This window comes from Anomaloglossus baeobatrachus, chromosome 3 (genome assembly GCF_048569485.1).
Source record: "Anomaloglossus baeobatrachus isolate aAnoBae1 chromosome 3, aAnoBae1.hap1, whole genome shotgun sequence".
Classification (NCBI taxonomy): domain Eukaryota; kingdom Metazoa; phylum Chordata; class Amphibia; order Anura; family Aromobatidae; genus Anomaloglossus; species Anomaloglossus baeobatrachus.
The window spans coordinates 228,784,656-228,798,789 of record NC_134355.1 but is presented as its reverse complement, the minus strand read 5'-3'; the positions used below and the strand labels follow the sequence as shown (position 1 = coordinate 228,798,789).

At 45.4% G+C, this 14,134-nt stretch overlaps 1 protein-coding gene across 1 annotated transcript in view; it reads right to left on the bottom strand.

The window, feature by feature from the left end:
• LOC142296314 (adenylosuccinate synthetase isozyme 2) overlaps positions 1-14,134 on the bottom strand; it is a 354,349-nt gene that overhangs the window by 110,434 nt on the left and 229,781 nt on the right. The window contains exon 8 of the mRNA XM_075339753.1: positions 12,862-12,988. Within this exon, the coding sequence (XP_075195868.1) occupies positions 12,862-12,988 (127 nt within the window). The remainder of the gene's footprint in view (positions 1-12,861; positions 12,989-14,134) is intronic.

The following is a 14,134-nucleotide window of genomic DNA, read 5'->3' as shown; positions in this document are numbered from 1 at the left end:
GGATTCAGTTTGTGGCTCCAAGAAGGAGTATGGGGATAATCACTAGCACTAAAATGCCCATAGATACATGTTTTAATAAGTAAAGTTTAAGGCCTTGTGCCCACAGGGCATTTTTATAGTGTTTTTTTCTAGCGTTTTTCATTGCTTTTTTTAATCAATAAAAGCAAGGAAAAAGCATGCCAGCAAAGTCTATGAGAATCGGGACTTGCTGTGCCCACGTTGCTTCTTTTTCAGTTGCTTTTTTTCTTGCTGAAAAAAGAAGCAACATGTCAATTGTTTTAGCATTTTTTCCTGCTTTTTTCACCAATTGACTTCAATGGAGTAGGGAAAAAAGCAGGAAAAAACGCATGTGTAATGCCCACATTGCTTTATTTTATGCGTTTGGGCGTTTTTTATAAAAAAATAGAAAGGCAGGATGTGAGGTCAGAGGAAGAGGAACAAAAGTACACTATTTTGGAGAAGATAGAAGAAGAAAGAAAAGAATAAGCTACCATGTCGTGGTACAATCGAATGAACATAAATGTGAAGAAACTCATTCAGCTGGTACGTGTACACACACACACACACACACACACACACACACACACACGCTCTCCATACATCCGCTCGGTCAATTTCCACTCCCCCCCCCCCCCCCCATCATCACACACACCACTTAACTCCACAAACTTTTTCCATGTCTGCCGTCCTGCCCCCGAGCCAGTCCAAGAATCTATTCCGAGGTCTCCCGGTGTTTTACATCCACACGTCTCTGCAGGGAACCCCGCTGACGTCACAAGGTGCATGGAGGAGGCTCACTGGTGTTTCCTGGAGATCCGTGCACAGAGATGAATTCTTCAGCTTGTGCCGTCAGCGGGGGTTCCCTGCACTTATGTGGCATAGGCAGTGCAGCAGGCATTCAGTATTCTCGTGGTGTTTTACAGCGTCACATCTTTGCAGGGAACCCTGCTGACGTCACAAGGGGAAGAGTTCATCCCAGCGGGGGATCTCCAGCAAACCCGGTAACTGTTTTTTTTATTGTTGCTCTCCCGCTGATAAGCACACATCGCTGTGTGTGACAGCGAGAGAGCAACAATCCTGAATGTGCAGGGAGCAAGAGCCGGCATCTGACAGCCTGCGGTAAGCTGTAACCAAGGTAAACATCGGGTAACCAAGGTGGTTACCCGATATTTACCTTAGTTACCAGCCTCCGCAGCTCTCACGCTGCCAGTGCCGGCTCCTGCTCCCTGCACACGCTAAGCGGTGTGCGCTGGTAACTAAGGTAAACATCGGGTAACCATACCCGATGTTTACCTTCGTTACCAGTGTCCGCAGCTTCCAGACGCCGGCTCCGTGCAAGCGCAGCGTCGCTAGCACGTCACTGCTGGCTGGGGGCTGGTCACTGGTGAGATCTGTCTGTTTGACAGCTCACCAGCGACTATGTAGCGACGCAGCAGTGATCCTGACCAGGTCAGATCGCTGGTGGGATCGCTGCTGCGTCGCTAAAGTGTGACGGTACCCTAATGCTCCTGCATGAACTGTGCTCACCTTGTGAGTCAGCAGGGTTTCCCCCAGAAAGGCTGTAAACACTGGGAGATAAGGAAACATCAGCTGACAGGGGCTATGTGGCTTTCTTCTATGAAGGAATCTACATAGCCAGGATGACTGATTCTGAGACATTGTGGGACATACATTGAATTACGCCAGTCATTGTTTTTTTTGTTTTTTTTATTATTCAAATAAAAGACTTGTCAAACTTGTTTGTATTGTTATTGCTAAAAATAATGGCTTATTAATGTCAGGTGTCTGATAGATGGCTTGACATTAATATAACCATTGGGCTTGATGCTAGCTTAGACTACCCAGCTGACAGCAACTCCAATTATTATCCTGTTTACCACCTCACTAGTACAACAGAATGAGCCTCAAAGGGAACCTATCAGGTCCAATATGCAACCAGAACCATGAGAAGTTCTGAGTGCATATTGCTAATCTCTGCCTAACTGTCCCATTAATAAAGAGATTTTTAGAAAAAGTAATTCTAAATATTATTTATTATATGCTAATGCTGTCACTGACTTGTTGCAAGGGTGTTATTTCCCCTGGCTAGTCAGACCCCTGTTAGCACACCTCTGTGGGCGCACTAACACGCTAATGAATGTGCAGGGACACCACACACCTCACTGTTTATGGCAGATGCCGGAGGATGGATATGTCGCGGGCGGGGAGGACGCCACTGCGCTGCGCTCGCTAACGCTCGGGTCCGGCGCTGCTGCTCGGTGGCTCGAGCGGTGGGCCGGATCTGGGGACTCGAGCGGCGCTCCTCGCCCGAGAGTGAAAGGGGTGGTTGGTTTGGGGAATTTAGTCCGTGACGCCACCCACAGGTCGTGATGAAGATAGGCACCACCGCTGCTGGTGACGGGGATCCCGGGAGCGATGGTAGGGAGCAGCTGGGATGTTGTTTTCCCCCTCTGTGGGTAGGGGTCGGTGGTCCCAGGGCCCGATGATGTGACGGGGAGGCAGGCTTGGTGAGGTGTTGCAGGGACAGCGCGGCGCGGTGCCGGATGGCACAGGTGTACTCACTCAGCAAGAAAGGTACAAAGATTTTTTGGTTTTATTCTTTTTTAAATTTATTTAAAAAAAAGTAAAAAAAAACAAACACATAACCCAAAAGGGTTAGGGGTAAAGAAAAAAAAATGTGTAGGCTCCCGCTGCATTTTCTATTGCTAGCTAAGGGTAACCCAAACAGCTACTAGCTGCTAACCCTTACTGCTTGGTGTTACCTTCACTGGCAATGGAAAATCCAGGGAAGCCCTTTTTCCTTGAGTTTTTTTGCCAAAAATCTAAAAAAAATAATGTGGGCTTCACCCAATTTTTGTGTCCAGCCAGGTACAACCAGACAGCTAGGGACTGGAATCTGCAGCGCAGAGTGGCCTGTTATGATCCGGAACCATGGAAGACCACCACAAATCATTGGCAAAAAAGGTGACAAGAGCATTGGCAACTAATCTGGCCGCCATCCCCTTACTAACCAACACAACTAGAAGTAGCCGAGGGGTGAACTAACATCCTGTGCACCGCGAACCCAGCCGGAGAACTAGCTATCCTAAAGGTAGGAAAGATGAATAACTCTCTGCCTCAGAAAATAGACAAGAATAGCAATCCCCCCACATTCAAAGACTGCGGTGATATAGGAAAAACACAATACACAGGTAGATGACAGGATTAGCAAAAGGTGAGGCCCCCGCTGACTAAAATAGGAAAGTACAGGAAAGGGACTGATGGTAGCCAGAGAAAAACCCTACAAAATACCAACTTCCTGATAGTACAAAAAGGCCCTCAGATCGCTCGATCTGAACTCCGTCCTATACCAGGTGCCCTTGTCATACCAATGAACAGAAAACAAGAACCACAACAAATTCAACAAGCCACAAACACATGGACCCAAAGGAGCTAAACTCCACACAGAACTGCAGGGAGTTCCTCAACAATCCCCTGAGGGGGAAAATCCCTGGAAGGAAATAAACTGAAACCAACCACAACCAATGAGAAACCCAGATAAACAAAAGAACCAGACAATAAATAAAGAGCAAGCACTTATCTGGGGAAGATGTGATGTAGAGCAGGATTAAGCAGGCTGAAAATACAAAGTACAACTGACATCCGGCAACAGCCTGCAATCAGACCAGGACTTAAATAAGCAGAGAATTAGGAAAGGAAACACCCACTGCACAACCCACCTGGTCTCTGTCCAAAACCTTCCTGGCCACCAGAGGGAGCCTCCCAGCAGCCAACACATAACTAACATTCACAACAGTACCCCCCCCTTGAGGAGGGGTCACCGAACCCTCACCCACGCCACCGGGTCGCTCGGGATGAGCATGATGGAAGGCGTGAACCAACCTGTCCGCATGAATGTCAGAAGCCACAACCCAAGAGTTATCCTCCTGCCCATAACTCTTCCATTTCACAAGGTACTGAAGCTGACGCCTACTGCGACGGGAATCCAGAATTTTTTCGACCTCATACTCCAGATCCCCTTGTACCAAAACAGGGTCAGGAGGCGCTGCTGCAGGAACTGCCGGCTCCACATGTTTCTTCAACAAGGACTTATGGAAGACATTGTGAATCTTATCCCCTGAGGGAACAAATCCCTGGAAGGAAATAAACTGAAACCAACCACAACCAATGACAAACCCAGATAAACAAAAGAACCAGACAATAAATAAAGAGCAAGCACTTATCTGGGGAAGATGTGATGTAGAGCAGGATTAAGCAGGCTGAAAATACAAAGTACAACCGACATCCGGCAACAACCTGCAATCAGACCAGGACTTAAATAAGCAGAGAATTAGGAAAGGAAACACCCACTGCACAACCCACCTGGTCTCTGTCCAAACCCTTCCTGGCCACCAGAGGGAGCCTCCCAGCAGTCAAGACATAACTAACATTCACAACAGTGGCCCAAGCTTTCTGGGCCCCCTGCTGCGTATTGCAGTCTGCAGCTGCCCCAGAAAATGGTGCTTTCATAGAAGTGCCATCTTTTGGCGCTGTGTCTAACTCTCCCAGCGGACCTGGTGTCGGGTGGCACGCTGGGTAATAAGGGGTTAATACCAGCTTTGTTTTACCAGCTGGTATTAAGTCCGAGATTCTTAAGGTCAGGGCAAGTTTGACCCGGCCATTTCGAATCTCCAATAAAAGGGTTAAAAAAAGACACCACACAGAAAAAATACTTTATTAGAAATAAATACACAGACACACTTAGGGATTCCATCTTTATTACTCCCTCTCACCCCTCCTCGATCCTGGTCTTCTGTCACCGATCTAGCTCTGCTACATCAGAAAGCACGGGAAAGGAAGAACGCTTCTGCTCCTCGTGCTGTCTAATCACTCAATGAGTGAGCAGAGACTGCGGGTTGGTAAGCGGTGACATCACCGCTGCCACCGTTGCCATAGTAACCTAATGAGCGAGTTACTATAGCAACAGTGATCTCTGAGTACCTGATTCCCGGTGCCGCTATTCACCTGCATGAGCTGGTGAATACTGGCGCCGGTAAACGATCTAATGGATCATCATTTTCCTGTCACTTTTATTCGAAAATGGGTTGAAGAAGGAAATGATATCATAACACCTTTTTTTTCATATCCAACTTGAGGCTATGTGCCCACGGTGCTTTTTTTTCAGCACAAAAAAAAGCTGCTTTTTTCTGTGGTTTCTGTGCTTCTTTTCATGCTTTCATGCTTTTTTTCATGCTTCTTTTCATGCTTTCATGCTTTTTTTCATGCTTCATGCTTCTTTTCATGCTTTTTTTCATGCTTTCATGCTTTTTTTCCTGCTTTTTTTCATCCTTCTTTTCATGCTTTTTTTGTTACTATTGAATGCTTGTTTCAGCTCATTAAAGTTGGATATGAAAAAAAAAAAGTGTTCTGATATCATTTCCTTCTTCAACCCATTTTCTTCAATCTCCATTTTGGAATAAAAGTGACAGGAAAATGATGATCCATTAGATCGTTTACCGGCGCCGGTATTCACCAGCTCATGCAGGTGAATAGCGGCGCCGGGAATCAGGTACTCACAGATCACAGTTGCTATAGTAACTCGCTCATTAGGTTACTATGGCAACGGTGGCAGCGGTGATGTTACCGCTTACCAACCCGCAGTCTCTGCTCACTCATTGAGTGATTAGACAGCACGAGGAGTAGAAGCGTTCTTCCTTCCCCGTGCTTTCTGATGTAGAAGAGCTAGATCGGTGACAGAAGACCAGGATCGAGGAGGGGTGAGAGGGAGTAATAAAGATGGAGTCCCTAAATGTGTCTGTGTATTTATTTCTAATGAAGTATTTTTTCTGTGTGGTGTCTTTTTTTAACCCTTTATTGGAGATTCTAAATGGCCGGGTGAAAGTTGCCCTGACATTAAGAATCTCGGACTTAATACCAGCTGGTAAAACAAAGCTGGTATTAACCCCTTATTACCCAGCGTGCCACCCGACACCAGGTCTGCTGGAAGAGTTGGACACAGCGGCAAAAGATGGCACTTCTATGAAAGCACCATTTTCTGGGGCAGCTGCAGAATGCAATACGCAGCAGGGGGTCCAGAAAGCTTGGGCCACTCTGCGCTGAAGATTCCAGTCCCTAGCTGTCTGGTTGTACCTGGCTGGACACAAAAATTGGGCGAAGCCCATGTTATTTTTTTTAGATTTTTGGCAAAAAAACTCAAGGAAAAAGGGCTTCCCTGGATTTTCCATTGCCAGTGAAGGTAACACCAAGCAGTAAGGGTTAGCAGCTAGTAGCTGTTTGGGTTACCCTTAGCTAGCAATAGAAAATGCAGCGGGAGCCTACGCATTTTTTTTCTTTACCTCTAACCCTTTTGGGTTATGTGTTTGTTTTTTTTATTTTTTTTAAATAAATGTAAAAAGAAAATAAAACCAAAAAATCGACATGGGTTTCGCCATATTTTTGTATGCCAGCCAGGTACAGCAGGCAGGTACGGGCTGCTCCCAACCCCCAGCTGCCTATTTGTACCCAGCTGGGAACCAAAAATATAGGGAAGCCCTTCTTTTTAATTATTTCATGAATTTCATAAAATAATTAAAAAAAAAAAAAAACGACGTGGGCTTCACCCAATTTATGTGTCCAGCCAGGTACAACTAGGCAGCTGGAGACTGGAATCCGCAGCACAGGGTGGCCCAAGCTTTCTGGGCCCCTCCCCCGCTGCGAATTGCAGTCCACAGCCACCCCAGAAAATGGCGCGTTCATAGGAAGCGCCATCTTCTGGCGCTGTATCCAACTCTTCCAGTGGCCCTGGTATCGGGTGGCTCGCTGGGTAATAATGGGATTAGGGCCAGCTTTGTATTATCAGCTGGCCCTAAGCCTGAAATTCATGGTGTCACGCCAATATTAGACATAGCCACCATGAATTTCTAGTAAAGATAATAAAAAACACAACACACAGAAAAATATTTTTTATTAGAAATAAAACACAACACAATTAGTGACTCCATCTTTATTGAACTAAAGAACTCCCCTCCGCCGTAGTCCTGGGTCGAGGGTCCCGCGATATCCAATCCGGATCCAATATCATCTGATCAGAAGGCAAACTGATCAGATGATGACACATCATCTGATCGGTTTGCCTTCTGATCAGATGATATTGGATTCAGGTCTTTGAACCTGACACAGGTTCAAGGACCTGAATCAGATTACACATCAGCTGATTGTTTAAAAGTCCCATGGGCTCCAGGACCCGCTGGTAAGCAGCTGATGCTATCACCTGATAGCATCATCTGATCGTTTATGTCCAGCGAAGATCAGCTGATTCATCATCTGCTTGTTAAAAAGCCGGCAGGCTTTTCACCGCTGGACGTAAACAATCAGCTGCTTACCCGCAGGTGCTGGAGCCCATCGGATGTGACCCGGGAGTCTGCAGAGAGGTGAGCAGCGGCGGACGCTGGTAACGAAGGTAAATATCGGGTAACCAAGGTAAGGGCTTCTTGGTTACCCGATGTTTACCATGGTTACCAGCGTCAGCAGAAGCCGGCTCCTGCTGCCTGCACACGTAGCAGAGTACACATCGGGTAATTAACCCGATGTGTACTGTGGCTAGGTGTGCAGGGAGCCAGCGCTAAGCGGTGTGCGCTGGTAACCAAGGTAAATATCGGGTTGGTTACCCGATATTTACCTTAGTTACCAAGCGCAGCATCGCTTCCACGTGGCGCTGGGGGCTGGTCACTGGTTGCTGGTGAGATCTGCCTGTGTGACAGCTCACCAGCAACCCGTGTAGCGACGTTCCAGCGATCCCTGCCAGGTCAGGTTGCTGGTGGGATCGCTGGAGCATCGCTTAGTGTGACGGTACCTTAACGTGAAGAGTTCATCCCAGCGGCGGATCTGCAGGAAACCCCGGTGATTCTCCTACATGAACTGTATTCACCTTGGGACATCCCCGGACCTCCCTGTAGAGTGGTGTCGGTAAAACACTGCAAGAACACTGAATGCCTTGGTGCACGGCACAAGGTGAACACAGTTCTTGCAGGAGGATCACCGGGGTTTTTCGGGGTTCACCTTGACGTCAGCGGGGGTTGCCTGCATTTATGTGGCATAGGCTGTGCACCGGGCATTCAGTATTCTTGCGGTGTTTTTCCGCGACATCTCTTTGCAGGAAAGTCCGGGGATGTCAGGAGGTGAATACAATTCATGCCCGAGAATTACTGGGGGCTTTCCTGGAGATCCCCCGCTGGGATGAACTATTCACCTTGTGACGTCAGCGGGGGTCCCTGCATTGTTTACCCTTACAAGTCCCTGCAGGGAAGTTTGGTGAAAACAATTCATGCAGGGGGATTACCGAGCAATTCCCCGCCCCCCCCCCATTCCTGGAGATCCCCCGCTGGGATGAACTAAAGGGATGACATCAGCGGGGGTCCCTGCAGAGGTGTTGCGTTAAACAATGGGAGATAAGGAAATAGCTGCCAATGCTGGCTATGTGGCTTTCTTCTATGAAGGAATCTACATAGCCATAGCTTTCTTTTCTCCCTAAAAACGCCCAAACGCATAAAATATAAAGCAACGTGGGCATTACACATGAGTTTTTTCTTGCTTTTTTCCCTGACTCCATTGAAGTCAATTGGGGAAAAAAGCAGGAAAAAAACGCTAAAACAATTGACATGTTGCTTCTTTTTTCAGCAAGAAAAAAAGCAACTGAAAAAGAAGCAACGTGGGCACAGCAAGTCCCGATTCTCATAGACTTTGCTGGGATGCTTTTTCCTTGCTTTTATTGATTAAAAAAAGCAATGAAAAACGCTAGAAAAAACACTGAAAAAACGCCCTGTGGGCACAAGGCCTTAGGCTATGTGCCCACAGTGCTTTTTTTCAGCACAAAAAAAGCTGCTTTTTTCTGTGCTTCTTTTCATGCTTTTTTTCATGCTTTTCATGCTTTCATCTTTTTTCTTGCTTTTCATGCTTCTTTTCCTGCTTTTTTTCATGCTTTCATGCTTTTTTTCCTGCTTTTTTTCATGCTTTATATGCTTTTTTTCCCTGCTTTTTTTCATGCTTCTTTTCATGCTTTTTTTGTTACTATTGAATGCTTGTTTAAACAAAAATGTATGGTTGTCAGAACGATGATAAGCTCCTGCCTTGGTGATGTACAGAGAGCAGCTGTTGGCAGTCACTTCAGACACTCCTAGCACATTCCTGCTTTCAGTCAGATCAATATTCAGATCAGGCTGAAATGGAGAGATCTTGCTGCTCCTGAAGTAACTTCAGTAGATCAAAAGGGAACCATGCATGCTCGGCTAATAGAGGTGCAGTTTAGAAGGACTGACCAAGCAGCAGCAGTACTAACATCAGGGGGCACCATAAAAAAAACACAAACACTAAGGATCTCTCTGGACTGGGGCATCATTTTTCATATACAGTGGTGCTTGTAAGTTTATGAACTTTCAGAATGTTTCATATTTCTGTATAAATTTGCCAGAAACTTGCATCAGATTTTCACGCAAGACTAAAGGTCCAGTCACACTAAGCAACTTACCAGCGATCCCAACAACGATAGGGATCGCTGGTAAGTTGCTAGGAGGTTGCTGGTGAGATGTCACACTGCGACGCTCCAGCGATCCCACCAGCAACCTGACCTGGCAGGGATCGCTGTAGCGTCGCTACACAAGTTGCTGGTGAGCTCACCAGCAACCAGTGACAAGCCCCCAGCGCCACGTGGAAGATGCTGCGCTTGGTAACTAAGGTAAATATCGGGTAACCAACCCGATATTTACCTTGGTTACCACCGCACGGAGCTACATGTGCAGAGAGCAGGGAGCATCGCACACTGAGCGCTGGCTCCCTGCTCTCCTAGTTACAGCACACATCGGGTTAATTACCCGATGTGTGCTGCAGCTAAATGTGCACAGAGCAGGAGCCGGCACTGACAGTGAGAGCGGCGGAGGCTGGTAACAAAGGTAAATATCGGGTAACCAAGGACAGGGCTTCTTGGTTACCCGATGTTTACATTGGTTACCAGCCTCCGCAGAAGCCGGCTCCTGCTGCCTACACATTTAGTTGTTGCTGTCTCGCTGTCACACACAGCGATCTGTGCTTCACAGCGGGACAGCAACAACTAAAAAATGGCCCAGGACATTCAGCAACAACCAACGACCTCACAGCAGGGGCCAGGTTGTTGCTGGATGTCACACACAGCAACATCGCTAGCAACGTCACAAAAGTTGTTCGTTAGCAGCGATGTTGCTAGCGATGTTGCTTAGTGTGACGGGGCCTTTAGATTAAATAAAAAAATTTACTATTTTTTAAGGGAATCTTTAAAAGCCAGGTTTGTGCTACCCCATCTGAGAGCAGCATGATGTAGAGACAGAGACCCTCAGTGCAGGAATGTTACTTACTGAGCAGTTTCTTTCATTTTGATAAAATCAATATTTTCGCTGTTGCAGATCTAGCAGTTAGGCTATGTTCATACTCTGCATTTTTGTGGTTAAAAAAAAAATAAATATGCAGAGTTTTTGTCCCCAAAAGAGCACTAAAAATGCACATGCAGCAAAAAGCATAAAAAAAACCGCAATGCGTTTGACACGTTTTGCCCAATGCGTTTTTTTTTTTTTTAAGTCAAATATATTGCCTGGAAGGGCTCAAAAACTGGCAAAAAAAAACACACAAAAAGAATGGACATGCTGAATCTTGGCTGCATCTTCAAAAACGCAGCCAAAAAAAGATGAACTGTACGGACAGCAAAATAGAAAGCTCAGACTTTGCTGGGGGAAGGAAATGCATGCATTTAGGTGCATATTTGTGACCTCAAAAACGCACCAAAAACGCAATAAAAGATGCACTGTGTGAACATAGCCTTATATAGAGCTCATTAATATGCTGGACTACCTTGTAGTTTGCCAAGTAGTCCTCTAATGACTATATACTGCTGATTAAACAGTGATTTTATCCACACTACACTAAGCAGCCCAGTAAATGACATCACTGGAATCAGGGTCTCTGCCCCTACATTATACTGCTCTCAGATTAGGTGCCAAAAAGTTGATGACCGATTCCCTTTAAAAAAAAAAAAAGGAAAGTAAACCAATATCACATGCCTGAGTGGCAAAACTAGGTGAACTTTTGCGTTCAGTATCTGACATGACCTCATTTAGGCTGTGTGCTCATGTTTTTGCTTGCAGATTTTAATTAATACTGCAAGTAAAAACGCACCCCAGTAAAGTCTGTAAGACTTTAAGACTATAAGAATCCTGAATTGCTGTGCACATGTTGCAGATTTTGGTGCTGAAAAAAAAAAAAAAATCTAATCCACTGCAGTGCCCATGCTCGGTCCTGGACGAAGAGTATGCGGATCGTGGACACAACCCCAATTCTCTGAAAAACATGATTCTATAAAATTCCCAATGGAAAGTTCATTTTAATGAGGCAGTGTCCATCTTTTTACGCCTCTTTTCAGGCGTGCACAAAAGTGTGGTCATCAACAGTTTTGTTTACCTTTGAAACCTTTGACACTACTGAGCAGAAGCCAGAGTCCGGAGTAAGGCTCTGTGCCCACGTGTGCGTATTACATGCAGTTACGCTGCGATCTGCACCGCAGCGTAACTGCATGCATCCTGTGTCCCCAGCACAATCTATGAAGCATAGAGCACAAGGTAAATGTGAACTGATCCAAAATGTTTTGTACCAAAAATTGCCATGAAATAGTCCCTACTCAGGTACATCTGTTAACGGAAATCTAGCACCAAGGTTCTGGATAAACGCTATGGTTCCCCCCTCAAAAAAGAACTCTAGCAAAATCTGCGCTCCCAAATCCAAATGCCCCACTCTCTTCTGAGCCCCACAATGTGTCTAAATCACAGTTAGCGTCCACATGTTTGGCATTATTGTAGTGAGAACCAGCCTAAATTACAGGAGTGCAGGTTTCCAGAAACATGAGCTGGGCAAAATTTACGGGCACTACAATGTACTGGGCACGACAAGAACTTATTTGCAATTTTTAATTCTGCAACATTCACTGCGTTAGACTCCATTTGTGCTTTCCAGAGACTAAATCATCACTAAACCTGTTAAATGAATTTAAGAGGGGTGCAATTTCCAAAATGTGGTCATTTCAGGGGATTTCTTCTGTTCTAGAACTTAGGGGCTCTAAAAATGGAGTCCGCTTACTATTCTAGGAAACGGTGCTCCAAAAATCAAATGGCCATCCTTCCCTCCCAAGCCCTGTGGTGTGGCCAATCAGTACTGTACAGTGACATGTGTGTTATTGCCACGTTCATGAGAAATTGTGTAACACATAGTAGAGCCTTTACCTATTCCCCTTTTCAAAATTGAAAATCTAAGGTTAAAACAACATTTTAGTGGTAAAAATGTACTTATTTTGTGTTCACCACCCAATGGTCACAACGTTTTGTACACCTGTAGTGTCAATCTGCTCACAACTGATCCAGGGAATAAGGCTCCTTTCACATTGCGTTTTACCTTCCGCTCACAGGTCCCATCGGAGCATCCGTCCGAACCGCCCCTGCCCCACTCTACAAAGCGTGATCTGGACACATGCGCCCGACAGGGCCATTCACTGTTATGGAGCGCACTGCGTGTGGGGGAGGGGCGATTCGAACGGATGCTCCGACGGGACCTGTGAGCAGAAGGTAAAACGCAATGTGAAAGGAGCCTAAGTCTAATTGCCATATGTGAACTCTGAAAGGATCATCTACTCTAATAAAAGTGGCAATTAGCATCTGTGTGGGGTTTTTGTCTTCCTATGAATCAATAAATTAGGGAATAGATTGAACATGATGACTGGTGTTTACTTTCAACCTTAAAACTATGAAGGTAAAAACCTAGGTGTTCTGCCTTAACAATAAAAAAAAAAAAAAAAATAAAAAAAAAACTACTCACCAAAATCAATATCAAGGAGTGCTGCATTGGCACCTTCCACCAAAATTTTCTTTGGAGTGCTGTGAAGCGCTTCATGTATAAAGTAAACACCATCCTTCACCATGGGTCTTACTTTTTCAGCATAGCCCTAAAGAAGAACAAGGAGAAAAAGAAAAAAAAAAAAAAGTTAATCTGGTTTATACAATGTGTCTAGGGTACAACAAATACATCCAGTCTTTAACCCCTTCACCCCCAAGCCTGTTTTCACCTTCCAACAGGGTCAAATTTTACAATCCTAACCAGTGACACATTAGGTGGCAATAACAGACGTTTCAGATTTCAGTGAATCAGACATTTTTTGTAGCACATCATACTTCCCGTTAGTGGGAAATTTTAGTCGATAGGATTAGCTTTATTTATGACAATAAAAAAATCAAAAATTTGACAAAAAAATAATCATCACTACTACACACTCATCTGTGACAGCGCAATCACCTCAACTCACATATAATGTAGTAATGTTCCCATCCTTGTCCCCATAATATAGTAATGTGCCCCATCCTTGTGCCCATCCTGTAGTATTGTGCCGCATCCTTATGCTCATCCTATAGTAATGTTCCCTTTCCTAGTCCTCTTATAGTAATGTCCCCTTTCCTGGAGCTCTTCTTGTAGTAATGTCCTTTTCTTATAGTAATGTCCCCTTTCCTGGACCTCTTTTTATAGTAATGTCCTTTGCTTATAGTAATACCCCCTTTCCTAGTTCTCTTCTTGTAGCAATGCTCCATCCTGTAGAATTGTCCCCTATTGTGCCAGTCTTCACACACAAAAAATAAACCCAAAGAAATTCTTCACACCTATCCTCATTCCCTCGGTGTCCAGTTTCCCACTTCTTGAATGCTGCCGCTGACAGAGCTTTATAATCAGATGACAGATTCCCGGGTGCTGCACAGGGACGAGCTCTCTATGCAGCTTCTCCAGTTATGAGTTGCTGACTGCTGATTGGCCGGCGGCTGATCATTGCAGTAGCTGTATACAGAGCTTGTCCTGTGCAGCGCCTGGGAATCTGTTCTCAGATATAAAGCGCCGACTGCACAGCCCCAGCACAGGCAGCGATCAACAAGGGGGCCACGGGCCTACACTCCACAAGCAGCATCAGGGGCCATAGACGCCCAATGTATAATAACGGATCCTGGAAAAATCTATTTTTACAATACTGACAAAAAAAAGTTGTTTGCAGTTTTTTTTTTTGCCATTTGATTACTGCTGGATCTGTTCTAACGGATGATTACAGGAC